The 24,250-nt window shown below is 61.0% G+C and overlaps 6 protein-coding genes across 6 annotated transcripts; 3 read left to right on the top strand and 3 right to left on the bottom strand.

The window, feature by feature from the left end:
* Positions 1-10,667: 10,667 nt before the first annotated feature.
* Positions 10,668-12,964, top strand: PLICBS_000837 (DNA mismatch repair protein; the record flags this gene model as incomplete). Its single annotated transcript, XM_018318117.1, has 3 exons — positions 10,668-10,748; positions 10,817-10,996; positions 11,054-12,964. 3 exons carry the CDS (start codon positions 10,668-10,670, stop codon positions 12,962-12,964), a joined length of 2,172 nt encoding a protein of 723 aa, XP_018183642.1.
* A 224-nt stretch (positions 12,965-13,188) lies between these two features.
* On the bottom strand, positions 13,189-15,322 carry PLICBS_000838 (uncharacterized protein; the record flags this gene model as incomplete). Its single annotated transcript, XM_018318116.1, has 2 exons — positions 13,189-14,832; positions 14,927-15,322. 2 exons carry the CDS (start codon positions 15,320-15,322, stop codon positions 13,189-13,191), a joined length of 2,040 nt encoding a protein of 679 aa, XP_018183641.1.
* Positions 15,323-16,499: 1,177 nt separating this feature from the next.
* PLICBS_000839 (uncharacterized protein) lies at positions 16,500-18,827 on the top strand (the record flags this gene model as incomplete). Its single annotated transcript, XM_018318115.2, has 5 exons — positions 16,500-17,199; positions 17,263-17,331; positions 17,382-17,567; positions 17,618-17,992; positions 18,049-18,827. The coding sequence occupies 5 exons, from the start codon at positions 16,500-16,502 to the stop codon at positions 18,825-18,827; spliced, it is 2,109 nt and encodes a 702-aa protein (XP_018183640.2).
* A 36-nt stretch (positions 18,828-18,863) lies between these two features.
* PLICBS_000840 (uncharacterized protein) lies at positions 18,864-19,890 on the bottom strand (the record flags this gene model as incomplete). Its single annotated transcript, XM_018318114.1, has 5 exons — positions 18,864-18,953; positions 19,018-19,079; positions 19,169-19,348; positions 19,474-19,583; positions 19,733-19,890. The coding sequence occupies 5 exons, from the start codon at positions 19,888-19,890 to the stop codon at positions 18,864-18,866; spliced, it is 600 nt and encodes a 199-aa protein (XP_018183639.1).
* A 908-nt stretch (positions 19,891-20,798) lies between these two features.
* PLICBS_000841 (uncharacterized protein) lies at positions 20,799-22,769 on the bottom strand (the record flags this gene model as incomplete). The annotated part of the gene is made up of 1 exon (XM_018318113.1): positions 20,799-22,769. The coding sequence occupies one exon, from the start codon at positions 22,767-22,769 to the stop codon at positions 20,799-20,801; it is 1,971 nt and encodes a 656-aa protein (XP_018183638.1).
* A 658-nt stretch (positions 22,770-23,427) lies between these two features.
* Positions 23,428-23,977, top strand: PLICBS_000842 (uncharacterized protein; the record flags this gene model as incomplete). The annotated part of the gene is made up of 2 exons (XM_018318112.1): positions 23,428-23,430; positions 23,522-23,977. 2 exons carry the CDS (start codon positions 23,428-23,430, stop codon positions 23,975-23,977), a joined length of 459 nt encoding a protein of 152 aa, XP_018183637.1.
* Between the last annotated feature and the right edge of the window lie 273 nt (positions 23,978-24,250).

Below are 24,250 nucleotides of genomic sequence, written 5' to 3' on the forward strand. Positions count from 1 at the left end.
AGTGCTCTGGCCGTGGCGTATCGACAGTGGATACGGAACGAGGTTCGTCGTCCGCATTCGAGCCCGCGACATTGGGGCCCTCAGGCCAGAGTGGCGAAAGGTAATGAGGGGAAATGGGGATTGTGTGAAATAGCTGTGACGGTGCTTGGTTGAGTGAGCCTCTCGTCCATACAACCAAAACCTTCTTGGGGGATCTCCAACGTCCCAAGGCCCCAAGTCCAAGGTACCTTCCCAACACAGCCGGTGCAAGCACGGGTACAGGGTACAGCCCGTCTTGCGTATCGCAATCGTGCCATTTAGAATGACCATTCGCAATAGGTAATTGCCACTTTGGGTAATCATGTAGTACCTACCTAGTCCGTACGAGTGTTAAGCCCTGCCTTGAGGATACCATGGGGATACCTTGGCATCTTGGGTTAGTACCTAGTACCTTTCTGCAGCGACGGCCTGAGGCTCGAAGCGCAAGCGCAAGCGCGAATGCCAAGTTCAGGTGCAACGGCAAGTGCAGGTGCAACGGCAAGTGCAGGTGCAACGGCAAGTGCAGGTGCAACGGCAAGTGCAGGTGCAACGGCAAGTGCAAGTGCAAGTGCAACTGTGCGAGGGCAAGAGCAACCTCATCTCGCAAGGGCAAATGGGGAAGGAATGGGCGCTTCAGCGGGTGAGCAGCAGCCACAACGGCAGGTGCGCCGGGACAATGTCATGGGAGCAGGGAGCAGGACCCTGCAGGCTGCAGCTCGCCCACCCCCTGCGCCCACTTCCCGCCCCACGATCACGTCAATGAAGCCGAGCGTTTTTTCTTGTGCTCCGACTTGCGAGGAGCTCGGTCGAGGGCCCTGAGGGTGCGGTGCGGTGCGGTGCGGCGTGGTCCAGCACGGCGGCACACCGCCAGACACATACGTGCGTACGTGCTCCAAGTTCCTCTCCTATCGTGCCAGTCTGCGCTAAGAGTCAATAGCTTGTTCCCTCCACGTGCTGATCTCCGAGGAGAGCCCTTCGGTGCCCCTTGGGCGGTCCCTGTGGCGATTGGGTTCCAGGGCGTCCCGAGTGGCCGACGCCAGCCCAGCTTCGCTTCAGCTCGCAACGCAGGGTCGTCGGACCCCATCACCGGCTCCCCTGCGACCCTGTTGATGTTGACCGACCGCTCAAGGTTCTCGCGCCCTGCAGCGAGCGTGCCCTCGGTGCGTGGCCGTAGCAGCGTATTTAACCTGCCAAGGTAATTGGTCATGATACGAGGTGCGAAGAACGGCCGGCCGAATCGCCAACTGCCTCGACGCGACAAGAGAGCTCTCCAAAGGTCCTCCCTCTCCCACTTCCATGAGCAGCTTGTTGAAAGACAACAGACGCCGGTGGATACCACGGGACTGGCCCTGCAGCGGCCTTTCGTCAGCGTCTGAGGCCGGCCAGCGACGCTAACACGCGCCGTTCCAATCGGCGCAGTGTTCCCCGCTGGCACTTTGTTTGAGGCATGGCGCCCGGGGGAGCCTCAGGTGGACCGACCTCAATGCGCCGAGTCTGACATGGCCCCGCGAAAATATCAGCAACCCTGCGCCCAGCTCCCGGAACGGGATGGTACTGTCGCATCGTGGCCCTTCTGGTCAATCGCCGGCGGCCCGGCAAGGCTCGCTGATCTGCCCGCCATGCATCCTCTGATGCATTCACGAGTCGTACACGGCTGCAAAAAGCTTGTTTCGGGTCGTGAGCTTGGAGACACGAACCCCGTTGGGAAGCTGGAGCTAGTTGCGGGGATGCGGAACCGTACTTAGACGCATCGAAACGATGCACGGTCGCTCTCCTGGCGGCAGACCTGCGCTGGGCGCCGCCGCCACACGAACTCGTCAACCTTCTGCGCTCGGTCGTTGGTCCGCGTCGCAAGAGAGCACGTAGCGTGTCCGACGTCCGTCGATCTTACATCTTCAGCTCCCGAGCCGCATGTCCCGTCGACCGAGTTGGCCAGAAATCCTTGGCCGACCGTTTCGTGCCAATTACAAAGTAGCATCCCAGCCGGGAGTGGGTTTCTCATGCTCGACCGGCTTGCCAAACAGAGCAGCTTCCCCTGCTTCGATGGATGCGGGTGGCAAATGCCCATCTGGCCGTGTTCATGGATTCGCATCCAGCGCTGGAAAGACGGCACTACCTTGCAGCGCCCGTGTGAGTACACACCGTGCCGTGGAGGCGCGCACAGGAACAAACGGCGGTGCAGATGGTACTCCCTACACGCCGAGTTTGTGCCCTTTATGCGTTTACCAGGCAAATCAAACAAGCGCATGCAAGGTCCCGAGATCTTCAGTCATCTGGTTCTGGCGCTCAGGGATTGCGAGCCGGTGGACTCTGCGGAATGTGGCTCCGGTGAGAGCACACAGCGAGCTCGTGGCAATGGCTCGACGGCCGTGGGCATGATCGACCGTGGGCCGACGCCCGTTTTTGACGAGCGGCCCTCGACTGGACGGACAGCAATGCGAAGCGATGCCGGCGAAGATGACTTCTTGGGGTGCCCCTTGTAAGGCGCCTGTCAATTCTGTCCGACCTTTCCTTGGCTTGGGCGATCTGCAACCAAGACTTTCGCCAGCAGGAATCTCCGGCCCCCAGGGTGGCATGGCGGGTGCTCCAGACACGCAATCCCTGCACCTTAATCTGCTTGATGCCCTGCTCGCCACGCTGTGACCGGGGCTGCACGCAAGGGTCGCGCCAGGCCACAGCCACCCGCGGACCACGAGTTGGCCTGTTCGCCGACCCCGTCGGGCCCTCGAACTCTGGGACGGCGCGCCGGATCTTTAGAGGCGGGTGGATCTTGGGTTCCCGTGGTCGGGGCCGCCGTTGGTGCGGCGCGGTGCCAACCCCCGAACCTGGGCCTGGTGCCTGTGCCTCGCCTCGCCTCGCCTCGGATGGGGGGAGGGACGGACTGGTTGGGCGGCTTGGGTGAATGGGCAGCAGACCACGACGGGATCGTCACGTTGGCACAGTATGCTGCTGCAAGGTTGGCCGATGGAAGTTGTTGCCCTGCAGCACGCCGATGCCGTCTGTTGAGAACAAATTGCACCCCGTCAACTCTGCCGTCTCGAGAATCCTTCTCCATGCAACCCACCCTCGTCGGCTTGCCTGGCAAACCTGGCCTGGACCGACATCCTGGCTCCAAAATCGCCCACCACACCGGCTGGCCATCTTGGGCGGCTCGCTCCACACAATTGCCGCTCTGCTGGCGCCGTGATCTGCAGCGGGTATTGATCTGTCGCCTGCGCGAAGTGCGTGCGATGCAAGGCGTTGGCGCATCCTCACTAATGCGGCGTTCCCGCGCGAGGCATTGCGAGACGTGCGCTTCAGGCCTGGCGGGCACCTCGCCATTCATGGTCAATTCCACGATGGCCCCTGGGGTAGATGGTTTGGCCATGGACGGCACGAAGCCAATTGAAGAAGCCAACGAGTGGCGCCGGGGCAACTGCCAACGCTGCCACGCGACTCGGATTCTCGCCGCGTCCTCGTACCTCTTTGGCCCCCGTGGAGGAGGCTGGGCTGGACTTACATGCGCGAAGGCAAGAGCGCGCATAATAAGCCGAGCCAGACTCAGCCCGGACGGCATGGGGGCCACGAGCGGCAATGCGGTCTTCGCTCGGGAAGCAGACCATGGACGTCTTAGATCGCCCGGCTCGCTAACTGCTTCAGGCTCGATCAGACAATCTGGGCGGCCCGGTTCCTGACAGGACCTTTGATCGGCTTTGTTCACGCCCACGCAACATCACCAAGCTTCCCCGTCCACGCACTTGTACGAGCACTCGTACCTGGGCCCGAAGCCCACGGCAAACTCCGTCAGGCCGAGCAGGGTTCTAGCCTTCACTCCTTGAACTTTGACGGAGGCGAAGCGCTGTCCGTGCTCCTGGGTTGGTCCCTCGGCTTGGGGAACCACGATAGTCTCGGCGACCAATGGCGGTGGCAGTCAGGTGCATCATTCACTTCACAGGCAGCCACCAGCTCCTCCGTTGCGAGAAGGGTCAAGTTTGCCACGATTTGGCCTCCTCGCGAAGCCAGACGCCAAGGAGGAACCACTCCCACTGTCGGCGTGCCCCAGTCTTTGCCATCCCCACCAACGACAACCTATCCTGGCAACGATTGAAACCATTTTCAAAACGGTTAGGCCGCGCTGAGGCGTCCACCAACGACAAGCTTGCCTGGTCGGCGTCGTTTCGTCCTTCCGGCACAAGATTGCCAGGCCCGCCTGCCGGTGACTTTGCGGTGCCCTCCAACAGGGGGCATGTGGCTGTCGAGCCGGCGGTGGTGTGCCTGAAGCGACATTTGTTTTTTTTTTCCCGAGACGGAGCCGTTGCGTGAGTGAATGCGAGTGTGCGCGTGTGCGCATGCGTTTGTGTGTGTGTGTGCGCGTGTGCCTGAGTGGAGTATCATCTGAGATGTCTGGAGCTTAAGGGTTGCTGACTAGCCTCGGGGCCTCGTCCTTCATCAACGAGAGGAGAAACAACAAGTCGAGGGCCAACGGCCCGGTGTTCGCTCGCCGTCACAGACATCGGCATCACCAACGCATGCACCGAGTAAGTGCACAGCGAGGCCGGACTTCCGAGCCCGTGCCCGCACACGTGCGAGTACGGGCACTATTTAAGCGCGAGGCTCCCATGCCAGAACCGGTGTCGGGCAAAGACGTCCGCGAGGATTGCCTTGGAAGTGTACCGTCTGCTTGTCGGACTGTCTGCGTGTTGGCAGCAGCAGTCTACGCGCCGGGTGCAGTGCTTCTCGATGCAAGACGACGACGAGCACCAAGACGACACGGCGCCAACCGGTCGACCACTCCGATTCCTCCAATCATGACGTCTTCCAGAAACCATTCCTGGCCCAAGCATCTGGCTGTCCTCTCCACTCGCACGTTAGCTTCGAATGCCTCTGCTGGGCAGCCCGCACTATCCTGGCTGTTGTACTCGTACGTATCTCGAGTCGTTCGGCCCCCCTGCCATCTGCCCACCCCCCTCCCCAACTTTCGTCTCAACCAGCATCCGTAAAGTGTCCCGTCTGGTCTGGCACCCCCCCTGACGCGGTCTTCGTCCATTGTACAGGCCTCGACATCAAGCTACTCTTTGCGATCGGTCTCCGATTACCGAAAACTGACACTACATCTACGTACGTGCCAGATGCTTGTGTGCTAGACGAGCCACAAGCTCCTGTTCATACACGCCCCCTCCTCGGGCGCCTCCTCCATCTTCTTCTCCTCTCTACCCTCGTCCCACTGTTCTCGCCCTTGGCTTTCTTCACGTGGCCCCCTGCTTGGAGCTTGATACAAGGCCCGGCCTATGCCCACTCCGTCTTCCACTGGTAGCGCCCTCGGCCACACCCGTCGCCCTGGTCTTGTTGCAAACCCAAAAGTCACACCAAGGCATGCAAGCGCACACACACTGAAAGGAAAACTGGACACTCGAGACACGCGGAGAATTGTCAGATGGGATGAGCAGGGTGCTCCCATGCCATGACGCCCACCCCTTGGCCAGCATCCACTCGACAGACGCCGACCAGGGTCCTCCCCCCCCCGGATGCCTGGTTGCCAACTCTAGTGACCCTTGACCGTCGTCTGTCCCAGCAACAGCAGCAGCACCAGTAGTACTTGTAGGTACGTAGCTCGGAAGTCCAAAAGTCGCACAAAAGCCGGCTCTGAGCCGCCGATCAGCCTCTGGGCCACGCCGGCGCCGTCTCGATTCTTGTGCCTCGCTGCGCCAGCCTCCTGGCAGCCAATCTCTGACCATTCAACAAGCCCTCGCTTCGCCGCCCATCCTGACATCCGGGCTTGTCAGGCTGCGGAACCACGGCTCTTGGTCCTACAACGACCGAGTGTCTTACCGACCGCCGCTCGCACTTCGTCTCAGTTTCCTCTGTCCCAACAGTCACAACATTTGCCGGCTGGGACGTATCACGGCAGTTGTGGAATCATCCCTGGCAGTATTACGACGCCGCTACTGTCGGTTTCACGCCAGCTGATCTTGCTGCCCACGGTGCCGTTCTAGTATATTTTGTTGCCGGCTGGCGGCGACGGCCCCTCTGCTTGGATCGTAACTTGAGAGCGACTCTTGCTGCCTCCCTTGTGTCCTCGCTCGAATCATCTACAACACGCCGATCGCCTACCAGGCTGCATCTGATCAATTCTTCTGCGCTCTGACACGTTTGCAAGTCTGCCGGTGCGACGACTGCTGCGATTCAGCTTTTGGACTTTCGTGGCGCAGAAAACAGCTCGCTCGAATAGGCCTCGTCTGGAGTACGATACGGCGATTCTTGGGGGATCGAAAACCTTTCACCTGGGAGTCGCCTCGCGCCCACCAGGCGACGATTTTCAAAGCGGTTGGAATCAGAGATAACCTCTCTGGTGTTCGAAGGAGTTGCGCTGACGAGCTAACGAGAGCTTCGGAAGAGATCTGTCCTCCGAGTGGCAGCAAGGCTGACAACACAACCGTCACTTGGCGGACCACAAGGACAGCTCCTCCAATCGAGATTGCAGACGTCTAGTAGAAGGCTCCCTCCATGCTGTCAGTAAGCTGCCTTCACCACTCGACTCCACTCCCATTCGGCCAACGCCCAGATATACCTCGCGGGTTGAGGGGCGCGCCAGATCTGGGCTGGGACAGCAAGAGAGAAGACTCGGAGAGAGCTGCTTGAGTACGGGCATATCCCACTCCGCCCATGTCAGGCTCTCCGCCGCTTCCGCCAAGAGTAGCTCACGAAGCGAACGAATATGGAGAGGGGCCTTCGCGGCATCCTGGAGCGCTGATTCAGGATGTATATCGGGATAGGGCGGCACAATTACAGCATCCCGATTCACAACGTCGGCTGCCACCTCCCCTTGCGGGACCCCTGGTCTATCAACGCGAGCCACAAAGAGTCCCATACGCCGCTCCGAGACACCCGGGCGAGGCGTTGCAACAGGCGCCTCCCTATCCACCGCAAGAGTCACATATGTCGAGGCCAGATCTATACCAGCACCAGTACGTGGCAACAGCGGGACCCAGTTCGGAAGGCAGCTATGCCATGGCGAGTCGGGGCGTTGCTCCGGAAAATCAATCATTCACCTCCCCGAAGTCTCAAAGGAAAGCAAAGGGTCACGTAGCCTCAGCTTGCGTTCCCTGCAAGCGAGCACATCTACGGTAAGCCGTTTTCCAGCAGCAGTGACACTTTTCAAGAGATAATTCTGACAGGGGAATCCAGGTGCGACGGTACGTGGTTTTTGATTTCTTCGCTCGCCTTGTTAGCTGGTACTCTTTCGTGGCCCGTCCACTCTTTACAATGATTCTGTGCTGGCCTTTGTAGCGGCTACACGCTGCGAAGAGACGCAGCAAGGCGTACCATGAAGTCGCGCAGCTCTCTAGAACTGTCCACGGAACTGAATTGGTTGATGTTGATTTTGACGGAGATAATACGTCTCTGGAGATTCATTTGACTCTCGGGTCCTTGGGCCTCCGAATTCAGACAAAGGCTGACCTCGGGATAGCACAGAGACCTTGCTCGCGGTGCCTAAGCAACGGCAAAGAGGATGCCTGCGTTGATGTTCAACACAAGAAACGAGGACGGCCACGATTAAGAGACGATCGAGACGCGCGGTACGATGCTCTGCGGCTGCCCAGCTATCCTGATATTTCCGCCCGCAGACCTTTCGGTGTTTACCCGCCCGGTTTTACGGGCCAAGGGGTCGACGAATTGTCTCGACAACATCATTTTCACAGATCGCTCGAGTCGCCCGTTGGCGGCGCGCTACCCATCAGGCAGTATGGTAGACCCGACGAGGTCAACATTCATGGGACAATGTCTGAACCCGTTGCCTTCCTCACAATGGGGATGGAGTTTGCGAAGACATCGCCAACGTTTCTGGAAATACTTGGCGTCGCCAACCTCATAGGACGAAGATTGCGAGACGTGGTCGTTGACGCAGAGATGGACAAAATCATACACCTCCAAAATCGACTTGGAGAGGAGCAGAAACGAAGGGAACCCAATTACCTCCCCCCAATACTAGGCGGTGGACCGGCCCTTCAGGGGCTTGGTTTTAGCACTGCGGAGATTTCACAATTCGTCCTCAACACCCAGGACAAGCTAACTTTCGCTGGCCCTGATGGTTATGGGAGGCAGTTTGGGTTGCATCTGGGCTTGGGGAAAGAAGGCTCGTTCTACTTTGTGGTAATGCTCCTGGGCGCGCCCCAGGGCTATCCTTATCCGCAGACACAACCCCCCGCGAGCGCGTTTTACAACCCGTCAGCGAGTCATCGGCCGCTATCGACGGCTCGGAGCCCTGATCCTGCTCACTTTGATCCCGTTCGACATCGGCTTAGTGAGGGCTCGCTACAAATACGGCCTCCGTTAGGGCTTAATACATACGGAGGCCCCGATGCTCCCAGGACAAGTCCAGGTTCAGCGTCTTTGTTTTCTTACGACACCTCGGGAATGAGCAGCAGACCCCCAGGGTCCTCTCTGGCAGAGACGACACACGATCCGAGCCGAAGCCAGACACCGTACTCTGCGGACCCTGCAGGCCGCCACGGGTATCAACTCGCCCCGATTCGAGCGCAGTCCGAGCATCGAACGACACCCGTTTCTCAGGGATGGCAGCGCGAGGAGCGCCCGAGTCGACTTGACATCGAAGGACTGATTGATAGACCTCAGAGGTCTGAAAAGAACCCGCAAAGCCAATGACGATCGTGACAGATTCCAGCGATTAAGTCAAGAGGAAGCCTGCCAGTATCAATTTCGAACGGATCGAACGAGCATCAGCGATTTTCCAAAACGAGGATCCGATCGACTAGGGACCGTACGCGGTACAAGGCCCATACGAGACTTGATACAGAATCAACAACAGTATGTTGCGAGGACCGTGGTCGCCCTTGCACCATGGAGGTTGTAAGATGGTTTTCGACCACAGCAGCACACTTAGATGTGTGCCTAAGTCTGTTCTTGAAGGATGCACGATGTCACAGCTGAGGGGGGGTTTCTTGTCCTGCAGATCAACTGGCTTCAACGGCACCCATATCACTACAGCTAGAGACTGATGCTCGTCGTGATTGGGGCTGTAGGTCGTAGCGTTTTATGCCAGGCTAAGAGTTGCTCCCCCGTCGCGGACCTCGAGCGGCCTACGTGGCCGGTTTGTGTCTTGAGCTAACCGCCAACTTTGCGGTTGTCCAGAATGAGGCGCCGATGGGCTTGCTTTCTAGCCATAGCAGTAGTCGTTTGAATTTGCCTTGGTAGGAGACAGGTGGTGAGCCCTGGCTAGGGCTTGTGCGTGGTCACTTGGAGTTGCGAATGCACCGCCCCAAGCAAGGGGGGTCACGATTATACCCGTACGATATTTCCTATGTCTGAGGGCGCAGAGCGCAAGACTCTTTCGCTCTGCTCCAAGTTAGATGGGCTCATTGTGCGATTATCAAGATGGCGGGCTTTCTTCCACCAACGAGCAAGCTGAAGATTTGTTCCAGGGGCTGAGATTGATATCATGTGGATCCCCTGTCCCGCCCACCTTGGTGGTTAAGAGAACCTGAGACCATTGTCTTACCGTGACCGACCACCCCGTGGATCGTGGCGCATCATTGACTCGAGTCCGGCGGCCGTTGAGCTTGGACACATGTCGAACGCTGGCGAAACTACTGATACCCGTCGGTGGATCCCCCAAGCTGCCCGGGCTTGCCAGGGCGCAACAGATTGAGGCGAGCGGTGTTTAGCGACGCTGCCAAGAACAAGCTACCTGCCAGGGGCGTGATGGAAGGCATGCGGTCAGCAGAGCAAGGGTCCGAGCGCATGTTGGGTGCAGAGCATGAATTGGACGATGATGAGGTTATCAAGGCGGGATATGTGCTTGCATAGAATGGTTAAAAGGGACGAAATGAGGCCGTGGGCCGAGGTCCGAGCGCGTGGAAATCCGGGGAAGGTGCGAGCGGACGACATGGAGCCATCCGTGCTTGCCATGCGCATGGATGGGCAATCACGGAGCCACGGAGCCACGGAGCCCACAGCAAGGGACGGGGGGTCATGCAGTTCGTGCGACTGCCGAACCGAGCGACGCGTCGCACTTTTACCTAGCAGCAGTACGTAGCATTAGGCGTGGTACTAAGTGGCCGATCCCGCATTTTGCCCGCCTTGCCGCGACGGGCAGTACTTCGTATTCCTGCCGCGGGTGGTGCCTTCCTGACCAGGCGTGTCGGTAGGGCACCCGAGGTACTTCATGCAAAGTACCTTTGTGGTACTCCGTCCCTGGTAATCTGCTCTCCGTTTCGCTCAGGAAGGTAAGTGAGGTACGTAACTTGCTCTTGCCCTTGCTTGTCGTGCGTGCACTGCCAGTGTGTGTGCAGCAAGTCGTGCCTGCCGCGACGTGCATCGCCCATCGCTCGGTCACGTGGGGACGTGCAGCCTTCGCGTGCCGCGCTCCCCTGACACACGCACTGTGACGACATGGGATGGAAACTCGACACCCCACCAGGACCAAGTTGCAGCTTTCCACCCTGCACCACCTCGACCGAACCTACGAGCGCCCTGGTTTTCCTGCTTGACAGGTTGACACTCTCGTCCGGCTCGGCCCTTGTGCCGATCGTGTCGACTATTGTTTCACAACTTCGCGGCCGGCACTGGCGCCGAAGGCCCAGCAAGGTCCAAGCAACGTTACGTCTCCGCGCAAATGCGACGGGGCAGGCGGAGGCATGGCCAGTGACAGCATGGACGTGGACAGCCACGGCGGCAAGAAGCGCAAGGCAGAGGATCTCCCAGAAGAGGCACAGCCGCCACGCCGAATCAGAGTGAGTCGATTGCTTGCGCGTCTCCGGTGCCGTGGGCATCGAACCGGAGGTTGACCCTTGCACGACAGGCCCTGGACCCGGCGGTCGTCAACAAGATCGCTGCTGGTGAAATTATTGTGGCGCCGGTCCACGCGCTCAAGGAGCTCATCGAGAATGCCGTCGACGCCGGCTCAACGGCCATCGAGATTGTCGTCAAGGACGGCGGCCTGAAGCAGCTGCAGATCACTGACAATGGCGGCGGCATCCAGGTGAGACGGACGGTGCGCCGTTCCGCTGCACTTCACGATGGCTGACGATAGTTGCAGCGGGAAGACTTGCCCATTCTGTGTGAGCGGCACACGACGTCCAAAATCACAAAGTTTGAAGACCTCACCACGATTGGCACTTATGGCTTTCGAGGAGAGGCCTTGGCAAGCATCAGCCATATTGCCCACTTGAGCGTCACCACCAGAACCAAAGACTCTGATGTCGGGTGGCGGGCGCACTATCTCGACGGAAAGCTTGCACCGCCAAAGCCAGGCCAGCCCGCGGAACCCAAGATGATGGCTAGTCGGCCAGGGACCCAGATTACCGTCGAAGACTTGTTCTTCAACGTTCCGACGCGACGCAGAGCTTTCCGCTCGCACGGCGAAGAATTCAACAAGATCATTGACATGGTCGGTCGCTACGCCATCCATTGTGCGGGAGTTGGCTTCACGTGCAAGAAAGGGGGCGAGGCATCGAACACGCTCTCCATACAGGCCCAGGCCTCCCCAACCGACAGAATACGTCAGATTCATGGTAGCAATGTAGCGAATGAGCTGATTGAGTTTTCTACTTCTGCGGACCGTTGGGGCTACACCGCCCATGGTATTGTCACCAACGCAAACTACCACATCAAGAAGACGACATTGTTGCTGTTCATCAATCACCGGGCCGTCGAGTCAGGAAACATCAAGAAGGCCATTGAACAGGTCTACGCCAGCTACCTGCCAAAAGGGGGCCATCCCTTCGTCTACCTGAGTTTGGAGATTGATCCCGGGAGGGTGGATGTCAATGTGCACCCGACGAAGCGAGAAGTCCACTTTTTGAACGAGGACGAAATCATTCAAGATGTGTGCAACAAGATAGAGGAGGAACTCGCGGCAGTCGACACGAGCCGAACATTCAAGACTCAGACGCTTTTGCCGGGCGCCATGCAGTTTGAAGACGCGCACCCAGACGATGCTGCACCGGCCACGCCGAAATACATGATTACCGGCAAAGCGAGGCGGAACTCCAATGAACTCGTTCGGACAGACACATCGATGCGCAAGATCACCAGCATGTTTCTGCGGGCAGATTCTGGAGAGTCTGGAAGAGCTGGAGTCGGAGCAGAGGAGCCGCTGGCCGCCCCTGAAAATATCGAGTATGAGGAGAGCGATCGGGAGCCGATGCTCTGCCGCCTGAGGAGTGTCAAAGAGTTGCGGGGCGAAGTACGTGACGACATGCACCACGACTTGACGGAAATATTTACGTCGCATACCTTTGTCGGCATAGTGGACGAGAGCCGGCGGCTGGCTGCGATACAGAGCGGCATCAAGTTGTATCTCATCGACTACGGGCACACCTGCTACGAGTATTTCTACCAGCTGGGGCTCACAGACTTTGGTAACTTTGGCACCATCCGATTCAGCCCACCGCTGAGACTTGGCGAGCTCCTGACAATGGCGGCGGAGAAGGAGAAGGAGATGTTGGGAGTGTCAGACGAGGATTTCGATGTCGAAGCAATTGTGAACAAGGTGGCGAACCAACTCATCGAGAGGAGGGAGATGCTCTTGGAGTATTTCTCTCTCGAAATTTCGCCGACCGGCGAGCTCGTCTCTATTCCTCTGATGGTCAAGGGGTACACGCCTTCTGTGGCCAAGCTGCCGCAGTTCCTCCTGCGGCTCGGGCCCAACGTCGACTGGACGGACGAGAAGGCCTGCTTCGACTCGTTCCTGAGGGAGCTGGCGACGTTTTACGTCCCTGAGCAGCTCCCCGCGGCGTCGCCCAGCGGGACGGCGTCGTCCCCGCAAGAGGAGGAAGAGGTCCCGGCCGAGGTCCGGACGAGGCGCCAGTACGTCAGGTGGGCGGTCGAGAACATCTTCTTTCCGGCGTTCAAGGCGCGCTTGGTGGCGACACAGTCTCTGATGAAGGGGGGCGTCTTGGAAGTGGCTAGCCTGAAGGGGCTGTACAAGGTTTTTGAGCGGTGTTGACGATTTGGGGGGTTCCAAGGTGATATCTATGTGCTGTCTGTCTAGCTATATGCTCGCATGAACCCGATGTAGCGCCATGATGATGATATGAATAAACGCGCCTCTGCTAGGCGCTGCTCCAAGCCTTTTCCTCGGTATCCTGTCCTTGCGACACGCACACTCATAGCCAAGTCATTATTTCGTCCACTTTTGTGCCACACCATACGAAGCAGCCGGCCTGTCCTTCACGGCTTGTGCTTCTTCTTGTACGCCAGGAAGCGGGTCAGGTTGAGGGACGCCTCGTCCGCGCGGGTCCTCAGCTCGGCGTGCGTCTTCTTGTCGATGGACTTGATGAGGGCGCGGACCTTGGGCACGGCGGCCTCGAGGTGGGAGAGGAAGTTGCCGCGCCAGAACACGTCGCGGTCGTAGGGGTACGTCTCGTCGCCGTAGACGTCGAAGAGCTGGTTGAGCGCCTCGACGGCGTCGGCCGGGGGTGTGGCACCGGCACCGGCGCCAGCGCCAGCTCCGTCGGGCAGGCCGGCGAGCAGGGTGACGAGGAAGGTGCCAACCTCACGGTTGCGGTCGACGGGCGCAGGGTGCAGGGCGAGCTGGCCGAGGACGCCGACGCACTTGACGCCGAGGCTCTGGAATGGGTCGTCGTTGTCGTCGTCGTCGTCGGCAGTGGCGACCAGGCCCTTGGTCGCCTGGTAGAGGGCGATGAACTTGCGGTGCTCGTCGGCCTTGAGGGGCGTGCTGCCGCCGAGGCTGCGGGCGACGGCCCAGGCGAGCGAGGTGACCTGCGTGGCGAGGCCGACGTCGGCCGTGTCGGTGGCGAGGATGGGGGAGATGACGCGCTCCCAGAGGGAGCGGCCGACGGGGGCCCAGGCCTTTTGGATGCCCTCGTTCTGGTCCTCGGAGAAGTCGATGAGGGAGACGGACCAGGCGATGTTGTTGAGGGCCGAGAGGGCGTGGCCCTGCAGCCGCATCGTCTCGTCGCTGGAGGGCTGGAGGCAGGCGACGCGGATGAGTTCGGGCATGGCGGTCTGGAGCAGGGCTTTGAGAACGGGGAGGTCGTTGATGTCGTCGTCGTCACCGTCGACGCCCGTGACCATGTCCATGTCGGCCTCCATCTCGTCCTGGTCCATCTCATCGTCCTCGTCGCCTTCAGCCTCGTTGTCCTCCGCACCTTCGTCTTCATCGGCGTCACCGGCGTCAGCGTCGGCGTCGCCCATGTCCTCGTCGTCCTCCCTGGGCGCCTCGTCTCGTTCCTTTCGCGGGGGCGGGCCGGCCATGGCGGCGTTGAGGGTCGTGCCGATGGATGCCAGGGTCTCGAGCGCCAGCTGCTGCTGTTCGACGGGACTTGACCACCCGTTACCGTTGGTCGCTGCCTGCCCCTGAGTGATGGCCGCGATGGTCTTCGTGAGAGTCGGTATTAATAGAGAGTCGTCCGCCTCGGGCACCTGGGGTGCGTTTCTTAAGCCATTCAGCGAGGCGAATATGTTGTGGAGGGTGGCGCAAGCGAGGACGCCGTCGCTGTTGGTGTCGTCTTTCAGTGCCAGCAGCGCTTTGAGGCACCGATCATGCTCGGAGGTGACGAGCTTCTCGGCCAGAGCCGCGTTGTCCTCACAGAGGATCATGAGACAGGCCATGGCGTCGACGCGGAGGCCAGCGATGCCGTCTTCTTGTCCATGGCCGTCGTGGGATATGAGAAGGAAGAGGAACTGAGAGACGGTGGCATTGGCCGAGATAGCCTCGAGCACCTCGTCGCCAGCCTCGGCGAGGGCGGTCAAAAGAGAGACGAGCGAGGCGGCGATGCTGGCGATGAAGCCCTGCTCGGCCTTGGGAGTCTTGGCGAAAGGGGTCGCGGTAGATTGAAGCCTCTCGGTGACCTGATGGAAAGGGAAAATTGTGAGCTATATGCGACGAGAGGCGAAGAGAGGGGAGGAGAGACGAGAAGGAAGCCATCTCGCGCGGGGTGCGTACCATCTTTGCCGCATACTCAATTGCCGTCAACACATCCTGGCGGAATAGATGGACACAAAAGTCGGCCTCCTCTTCCTGAGCCAACACCTGCAGGATGCCCCAGCCGGCGGCGCGGCTCTCGAGGGCGGCGTCTGTGAGGGTCTGGGTCAGGACGACGTGGACGACCTGCTCGCGCAGGAGCAGCTTCCGGCACTTGCTGTCCTGGATGATGTTGGAGATGGCGGCAGCGGCGGCGGAGCGCGACTTGGGATCGGCGTTCTTGAGGTCGGCGAGGACGGGCAGGATCTTGGACTCGCGCAGGGCGGCCAGCTCAGGGTCCGAGGGCGGCTTGACCTGCTTGGCGATGGGGTCGCGGCGGTGGGCGGTGCCGCCGCGGTTGCGCCTCGACTTGCCCATGGTGGTCGGATTGCTCGTGCGACGTGGGGGGAAGGTTCCGGTATTATTCGAGCACGAGGGCGGTTAGATTCCGAGAACAGGCCGTTTCGGTCAATCGCGTCGCGGGGGGAGGGGAATCGCAGAGATGGTGAAGCTGGTTTGCTTGTAGACGTGAAGGAAAAAAAAAAATATCTGGAACCATGAGGAACGAATTGCTCTTGTGCCCCACCCCCGATGCAAGCCAGACGGCGTTGGCGGGGTCCCGCCACGGCGGTCCATCGGACGAGGGGCTTCCAGGACTGGCGTAAGACAGCCCGGCCGTCTGGCGCTGAAGCGGGAGAGCCACAGTGGGTCGAGCGCCTGTGGTGTGCAGGGCAGTGCCCGTAACACTTGCGGCACCCCGGGCGGGATCCAATGCATGCGGGCGCGCGATCTAACCTATGCACGGACGGGCGGGCGGCTGCTAGCAGAGCCGCTGGACGGCAGGCACAGGCCCCGGGTGCCCCGTTACAATGGAGGTTGATGCCCGGTGGCTCATGCAGGGTCTCCAGGGCTCCGTCGCGGGACCCCAAGCAACCTCCTATCACGGGCTTCCTCACCAACAGCTGCCAGCGCGCCAGAGCTTGAGCGCACCCGCTGTGATGCCAGGTTTTCAAACAGCTGGACAGCACACCATTTCTCCAGGAGGAACCTAGTATACCTCCCCTGCGTGTGGCTACACGTGGGACGTGCGTGGGATCCAATGCTGAGGTGGGCAAGCTCCATCCATCCTACCTAGCATGCTAGCCTAACAATCCATCCTTTCAGTGGGGGAGACGCAGCCTAAGCTTTACCCGCCAGCTCCACCAGGGCGCTCCAAAATGACGCCCTGGCGCGCGAGGGGTGCCCCGGCCCGGCGGACAGTCGACCTACCTGTCCTCACTGACGGCATTTTATTTCGGCGCAGTGCCGCACACCACATCTCACCCAAGCTCGGCTCAGCTCAGCTCCAGCTCCAGCTCCATCCATCTCTCTCTCCGCGCCCCTCCAACCCGTCCATCTGCCGGTCTTCTCAACGCCCCCATCGTCAGACCAGTGGCTCCTCGCGCCGTACGCCTGCGCACTCCCGGCCCCATGCGCGACGAGATGTCGGGTTGACTGCTGCTGCACGCACTGCTAGACGCCATCCCCTGCTCCTCCGCCTCCCTCGGCCGCCGACATGTCGAGCTCCAGGCGCTGGCATCCCAGGCGCGACGACGAGGAGCTGGCTAAGAAGGACGACGACCTCGGCCTGCCCAAGCATGCCAAGCAGCAGCAGCAGCAGCACGGAGGCCAATGGCAAGCTGTCCACCCTCCGAGACGGGGCTTGGTCTTGCGCCTGGTCGTATACCTCGTCGTCCTGGGAGTCTTGCTCTTCATCCTCATCCGCACCATCACTGCCGGTGACGATGCGTCGTCGCCGTCTCCTCTCGACAGAGACCCCTTCCGTCACGACTTCCCCGGCGCATATGACTCCCCCACCCGGGGACGTCCCCCTCCGCCACCTCTCGATGCCGAACCGAAGTCGAGGCCAAAGCCGAACCCGGTGGCGGAGTCCAAGACGAAGCCGAAAACGCCCGCCGCTGGCCACGATGCCCTCGACGAGCCCAAGAGCTACAATGGACCCATCAAGTTTTACGAGCTGGCGGCTTCCCTCCGCGCGATATCGTCGACCGGCGGCACCTCAGTCACGAACCGCAACGTCTTGTTTGCTGCTGCAAGCCTCAAGAGCGCCGCCACGCTGCTGCCCATGGCGTGCCGCATGGCGTACGAGAAGACAACATATGTCCATTTCGCGTTCATTGGCCGGTCGGCCATCTCCCTGAAGGAACTTTTCCAGGTCAACGGCATCGACAGGACGTGTCCAATGATGATGCATGGTACGGATGAGCACTCTCAGCGTCTGTGTGTGTGCTCGGGCGACGGGAACTGACAGCTCATAGATGCACGACCCGACCACGCTGATACCTCCACCGAAGCGCGCATGACACTCTCCGTCGCGCGTGCCTTTTGTACGTCGTGCATTGATGAGATTCAGAGATGCTCTGCTGACAAGACGTAGACTACATCAACACGTACATGCATCCACAGGCCGTCCTTGTGGACTCGACCGATGCCGAGGAGACCTTCTTCCTCCGTGGCGCTCGTGACGAGATCTCATCCACGCACGCAGCTCTCATTGAGCTCCCTCATAAGCCCGAAACTCGGCTGTCGTGGATCACAAAGCTGGACGCCCCAGCCCTGGCAGGTGAGTGTGATGCCAGTACCCAAGTGAGCGTGGGCGCTGACCCAGCATAGCTTGGAATCAAGTCCGCTTCGATATCATGGTGCGCGCTCCGCCTACGGGCACAGGAAACATCAAGAGGCTGCTCAATTCGCTCGCACGCGCCGATCTCGGCGGCCACTCCATCCCGCACCTCACGGTCGAACTGCCGAGTCTCATCGAAAAGCCGCTCCAGGAATTCCTGGGTCGTTATGAGTGGCCCCCGTCCGCCGGCGACGAGAAGCCGCTGCCGCGGATGATGTCGCTGCACCGGCGAATTCCCAGCCACAGGATCAGCGAGGAGGAGAGCTTGGTGCGCTTCCTCGAGTCGTTCTGGCCGCTGGACCCAGTCAATTCCCATGTGCTGGTCCTCTCTCCGAATGCGGAGGTGACGCCTCAGTTCTTTCACTGTAAGCGGAAACTGGCTCCCCGCCTAGCCTATTGACAATCATTTAACCCTCGACAGATCTCAAATTCGCCATCCTCTACTACCGGTACTCGCGAGCTGCGACGAGCGAAGGCCTGGAACTGAGACTGATGGCCATGGGTTTTGCCGTTCCCACAGTGTCGCTCGATGGCACGCAACCGTTTTCGCCCCCCGCGCCAGTGCGTGGCAACAAGCCTGGAAGCGAGGGAGCTCCGTTCCTTTGGCAGTCTCCTGCCAGCGATGCGGTCCTGTTCTTGGGCGACAAGTGGGTGGAGCTGCACGCATACGTCTCCCAGATGATAAACAGGCACAGCTCGAGCCCTTCTTCGCCAGCGCTGATAGCCAAAAAGGAGGTGGGTAAACAGCACCCAGCCTGGATGGAGTACGCGGTGCAGCTTGCCCGGCTCCGCGGCTACTTTACGCTGTATCCCGGTAAGGACACGGCTGGCGCCATTGTCGGCGTTCACACCGACTTGTCCGACAAGCCGGAGGAGTATGGCGACGCCGGGAGTTCCTCGAAAGACAGGGAACAGGGAGGATTCGTCGACAGGGTCAGCCCAGCGTTTGACCCGGGGTCATCGGTGGACATGCTGGAGACACTGCCTAAGCGCGGTGAGCTGCAGCCGCCCGAGGACTTGCCCATATTGTCATGGGACAGCAAGCAAAAGAGCTTCGCCAAGTTCCTCATGGAGACAGCCCAGTTTGCGGACGAGTTCCGGCGGCAGGTCGGGCACTGCTCCGAGGAGGACTTGAAGAGTTTGCCGCTGCCAGATTCGTATGCGAGGGACCTGTTTTGTGATACCAAGAGAGCGGGGTGACGCGGGTCGTGGTAGCGTATTAATGAATCAAGTTCATCACAGCGAACTTTCGCTTGGTCGCAGCTTTTCCACCACGAGAAGGACAATGCACGTGCCGATGATGGCGCCGGCGAGCATGCCCAGGACCTGTGCGCCGGTTAGACGGTTTGCTCTGCCGCATTCTTATGTAGACGTGCTAGTCTCGACTTACCAACTGCGTCCTCCATCCGGACTGCACAATGGCCACCCTGCGGCTATACTTGTTGACCGTTTCTGCCGCGCGCCGTCAGCATGCTTCCAAGTCGAAGGAGGTTGGTTCCGTTGCCCGGTGACGTAGAGCGGGGGCATCAAATCAAACTCACTCATGTAGTTGCCCAGGCCGATGACGAGCGTGACGACGCTCAGGCCCCAGAAGATGATGCCGAGGGGCTTGGCCATGCGGCGCTCGAGGTTGGTGGGCTGGTTCTTGAGGTGGAAGGAGAGCGTGATGGCCACGGAGAGGACGGCCAGGTAGATGGCGATGCGGAGGTACGAGAGGAAGGCTGCGAGCGGGCGGGCGGCGGGTAACCGCGGTTAGCTTGGATACAAGGGCTTATATAGACGGGCAGACGAGGAGAACAGGTGAGAGGAGGGGAGAAGAGATTGGGAAGGGGGAGAATAGACGTACTTCGCTCGTTGGCGCAGTGGTCGCGCGCGTCGCTCGTCTCGTTGGGGAAGAGCAGCGGGCCGAGGAGCGGCCAGGCGAAGAAGGCCGACGAGCCAGCGCGGCCGCCGGATCTGTGTACGTGGGCGGCATATCTGTCAGTCACGGAACAAAAGAGAGGTTCATTCACAAGCACCGAGAGCGGCGGCGGCGGAGAAGTGCGACATGGACATGGGCTGCTGGGAGGAGGAGGAGGAGGAGGAGGAGGAGGGGGTCAACGAACCCTATCTCGCCGACCTCGACGGGCGCGGTGAGGGCGTAGACGGGCGCGCAGCACCGCAGGGTGATGTCCTCTTCGTCGATGGCGGCGTCGGCGTCGACGTCTTCGTCGACGTGGTGGTCCGGCGGCTGCGCGCGGGTTTGTGTCTGCGCCGAGGACATGGTCGTTCTTCCTTTCTCCCCCCGCCAAGGAGCGCTGATGGGAGAGGGAATGAACGGATCGGATCAGGGTCTTTGGAGTTTGAGTTGGAATGTGGGCGCGGAGTGACGGTCGCTTTTGTATTGTTCGTTGGAGGTGGTGATGGTGGTGATGGTGGTGGGTGAGCGGGTAACAAAAAAAAACGACGTCACTGATGGATGGATGAGAGGAGAATGAGGATGGAGGGGTTGGCGATGTCGCGATGTAGCTCATACAGTGCGTTACCGTTTCCTAGCCTGCGGGCTTAGAGCTAATAAAGCTGCACCCGCCTCCCGTCTAGGTAGCTCTTTGATAGGCACAGCACAGCACACAGCTCTCAGCTCAGAGCTGCAGCCTGCAGCTACACTTGTACCTTGCATTGCCTTAGTGCCCGGCTGTCGCGCTACTCGTAGTCCGAGGATCGAAGTTCCACAGGCGCTTCATGGCCGGGCGCCGCGGGCATGCAGTGAGAAACAGAGCCGCCCGCACACTTTTGGCTGGACCACCTCCTCCACTCCAGCAGGGAGGGACAAAGCAGCAGCCGCGCAGGGCAATACTGGACCCAGATGTCAGACTCACACCTGGCGCTGACTGACACACGGCTGAGCCGCAGTTGTTTTGTTTGTCTCACCAGCGAGGAGCACGGCATCGTCCATGCTTTGTTGCTCCTCCCTTGTCAAGCCAGACATTGGCTGCCTGAAAAGTATGTACCTTATTCTCACGTCCTCCGTACACTGGCTGGGCTCGTGGCACGTCACTGGCAATAAGCGCCCGTGCTTCTCCGCGCCAACGGCGGCTCCCGACAACTTACATCGCCACACATAAGTCAACGTTAGTATGTACGTCTAGGCAGTAGCCAACGTCTATCAAGTCTACGCGCGGGCACGGCCGTCTAGTTCTCCTTGAACCCCCATATCGCATGCCACCGCCCCTCGTCCTCCCGCAGCGGTCCCTCCAGCCGCCCGAAGCGCGCCGGCCGGCCCGTGTTGGCCTCGGGCAGGCACATCCACTCGCGCACGCAGTCGGGCACCTCCTCCTTGACGTGCGCGATGCAAATCAGCGCCTGCCGGTCCGTCAGCCCGGGCACCGCCGATTGTCCTCCTCCTGCTCCCCCTCCCGGGGCGCCCTCCTCCAAGAACCGCGTGCACTTGTCCCGCACCGCGTCGTCCATGCCGCTGAACGCTTCGTCCAGCACCACCACGTCCGGGCCCTTGATCATGGCCCGGATGAAGAGCGCCACGCGCTGTGCCGAAAAGGAAATCTCCCCAAACACGTACTCGTTTGCCCACGAGAGGTCGTCCGCGCCGTCCTCGTCTGCCGCTGGGGATGTCGACGCCGCGTTGGGCCGCAGCTCTGGCGCGAACCAGCGCAGCGCCGCATCCACCCTCTGCCTGGCCGCGCCGTCCAGCTTCGGCGGCGTACCAAACGTCGCAGACCAGGCATTCTCCACCACCTGTCGGATCGTGTGGCTCCGCGGCATGTGCTGGTGCACCTCGGGGCTCGAGTGGCCGATGCGCGACTGAATGTCCCAGAACGTGAGCGGCAACTGACCCGACCCGGGCTCGGGCAGGCGGCTGCGCCCAAAGAGCTTGATGGGCATGGAGTAGGTCTGCGGGTGGTCCGAGCCCAGCAGAGACACAATGGTCGTCTTGCCCGAGCCGTTTGGGCCAAAGACGCCCCATCGCTCGCCTCGCCGGACGGTCCATATCAGGCCGTCCTTGTTGCCCTGCGCAGTCTGCTGTGACCAGTTCCCCAGCGCAATCTTGTCGCCGTAGCGGACCTGGCAGCCGTCCATTTCCACCAGCGGCTCGGCGTCTGTATTCGTAGAGCTCAGCACCTGCGAGGTGGCTTGCGTGGCAGTCGCGTCGGATGTAGACGACGTGCCTGACGACAAGACACGGCCAATGTCCTGCAAAGCGTGGACGGGCAACTTGTCGTCCTCGACCAGGCCGCCCTTGTTGACGCCGCGCACATACTTTTTCAGGCCATCGAGCACGACTTCCTTTGGACCCATCGACCCGACCTGGCAGTCCGTCCGCAGGTAGATAAGATGCGTGATCCATTCAGGTAGCGGATCTTGCGGGCGGGCACTCAGCACCAGCCGCGGGCTTGCCTTTTCGGCCAGAGACTGCAGCAAGGGGCTCAGACCAGAAACGGTCGGGGGATCGAGCCCCATGAACGGCTCGTCAAGCAGTAGGACCTCTGGCCTCATAAGCAGCGCACGAGCAATGCGGGCTCGTCGGCCCTGGCCGTTGCTGAGAAACGTGACGGGCAGGTCCAGGAGGTGGCTGAGCTTCAGGTCCCCGACGACACGATCCAGCAGCTCCGTCGAGATGGATCCGTCATCCTCGCCCAGCGGCGACTTGAGCGGATTCAGCTCCGTGTTCCCCAGCAAAAAGTCCCGAAGCGAAAAGTCGGTGATCTCGCGCCGAGACTCGTACCGCGCCGACAGGTACGCCGAGGCCGTGACGGCGCTGCCTGCCAGCGGTCCGGAGCCCTGCTCGGCATCGAAGCCGACGTAGCGCACCGCCGTCTGCGGGTTCCGCAGCCGCGACGGCACGCCATCCTGCGAGAGGTACGGGAACGAGCGCGCCGTGGGCGGATCGCAGATCAGCCGGCCGCGGAGCGCCTGCAGGAAGGTCGTCTTGCCCGAGAGCGAGGGCCCGACGACGCACCAGTTGTGCTGCCCGGCCGGCGGCGGCGGCGTCGACGAGGGCAGCTCGAAGGAGAGGCCGTTGAAAAGCGGCGGGTTCGGGTGCGGGTGCGGGCCGGGCTGGTGCGAGTTGGGATGCCGCCGGTAGAAGGTGCCGTTGGCGATGCGGATGATGGGCGGCGAGCAGGCCTTGGCCTTGAGGGACGCCATCGCCAATTGACTTCGCTCACGACTCGCGAGATGTGCTCATGTCTGGGAGGAAAAAGATGAATTGGGGAGAGCGGCGAGTGATAAAGGCGGGCTGATGCCCAGGAGACGCGTGAGTCAACGAGCTTTCCGATGTGACCTGGTGTGATGGTTGAGCGAGACGGCCGTAATCGGGGATAAGCTGCCATCCGGGGTCGGCAAGCCTCAATCCATGTCTCGATCGTGTTGGTTCACTTGACAGCGAGGAGCTGGGGCAGCCAGGGTCACTGAAAAGGTACGTACCCCGGCCGGCCGGCCACGGGCAAGCAGCAGGGCAGCACTCCACCGACGCTGCCGACCAACTGGAACCCACCGCCTGGGCCCGCACCAACGTGCCGCAGCTCAGCCGAAGCTCCAGCGCCGCTGGCAGGCCACTGAACGCGAGGCTACTCGCAGCCTGGCCTGGAGCCAGAGGCAGCTCCCGAGCTTCATCATCGCCCTCCGTCCCATCATCATCACAACCGTCCCCATCGCAGCAACACCATCCAACGCCCGACGACACCTCCCCTCGCAACGCATTGCTCTTCGACCCTGCGCGCACCAAGGCGCCGTCACCACCACAAGCCCGCGACCCTCTTTCCATAACTCGACCTCGCGGACCTCCCGCGCCAACACCGCCAACATGGTGAGCCTCCCCTCCATCATCGTCTTCCGCTCACCTTCTCCCCCCGGGCCTATTCAACCGGGCACACGAGTCTAACAAACTCCTCCCGCAGTCCATGCGCATCGTCCCCTCGAGCGCCCACGCCGACTCCTTCTCCCACACCTCGTCGCACACCTCGTCCGCGCCCTCCGCCCCGGGCGTCCACGACACCCTCCGCCACGGCGTCGGCCCTAGCCCGCACGACGCCGCCGCCGGCAAGCCCGCCTCCGCCCACCCGCTCGAGGCCCGCCTCAAGGGCTGGGAGGCCACCCAGGAGGCCCTGCGCATGGAGTCCCTCCGCCGCACCTTTGGCATCGCCGAGCCCGTCCGCCGCGGCATGGAGCTCAAGATGGTCCGCGAGGGCGAGTGGCGGCCCCTCGCCCTCGGCCGCGGCCTGCCCAGCGTCCACGAGGACATTCTGCGCGGCAGGGAGGACATGATTACTTGGGAGGACGTCTTCACCGGCGAGGAGACGAGGGGCGTGGTAGGCTTCCATGACGAGATGGAGAAGAAGCTCAAGATTCAGTAGAGCACATGTCGGTTGGAGGGGTCAGAGAGGTCGGTCGGGGAGGGGCGCGGCTCGGTTGGGAAGAAGAGGAGCCTCGGCACATGTACAACAAAACAAGACGCAGCAAGACATGATAGATGCGAGTCCCGCCGGCCTTCCTCCACCGGATGCACGCGGCCAGCAACAAAGTACAGCTGCAATTCTATCCTGCTATGGACATGTTCCAATTCCCTTGGCGTGCGCTGTTCGTCCGCCGCCCGCGCCCCGGAGCGTGGCCAAATAGACATTGGGGAG

This window comes from Purpureocillium lilacinum (assembly GCF_023168085.1).
Source record: "Purpureocillium lilacinum CBS 284.36 DNA, scaffold_1, whole genome shotgun sequence".
Taxonomy (NCBI): domain Eukaryota; kingdom Fungi; phylum Ascomycota; class Sordariomycetes; order Hypocreales; family Ophiocordycipitaceae; genus Purpureocillium; species Purpureocillium lilacinum.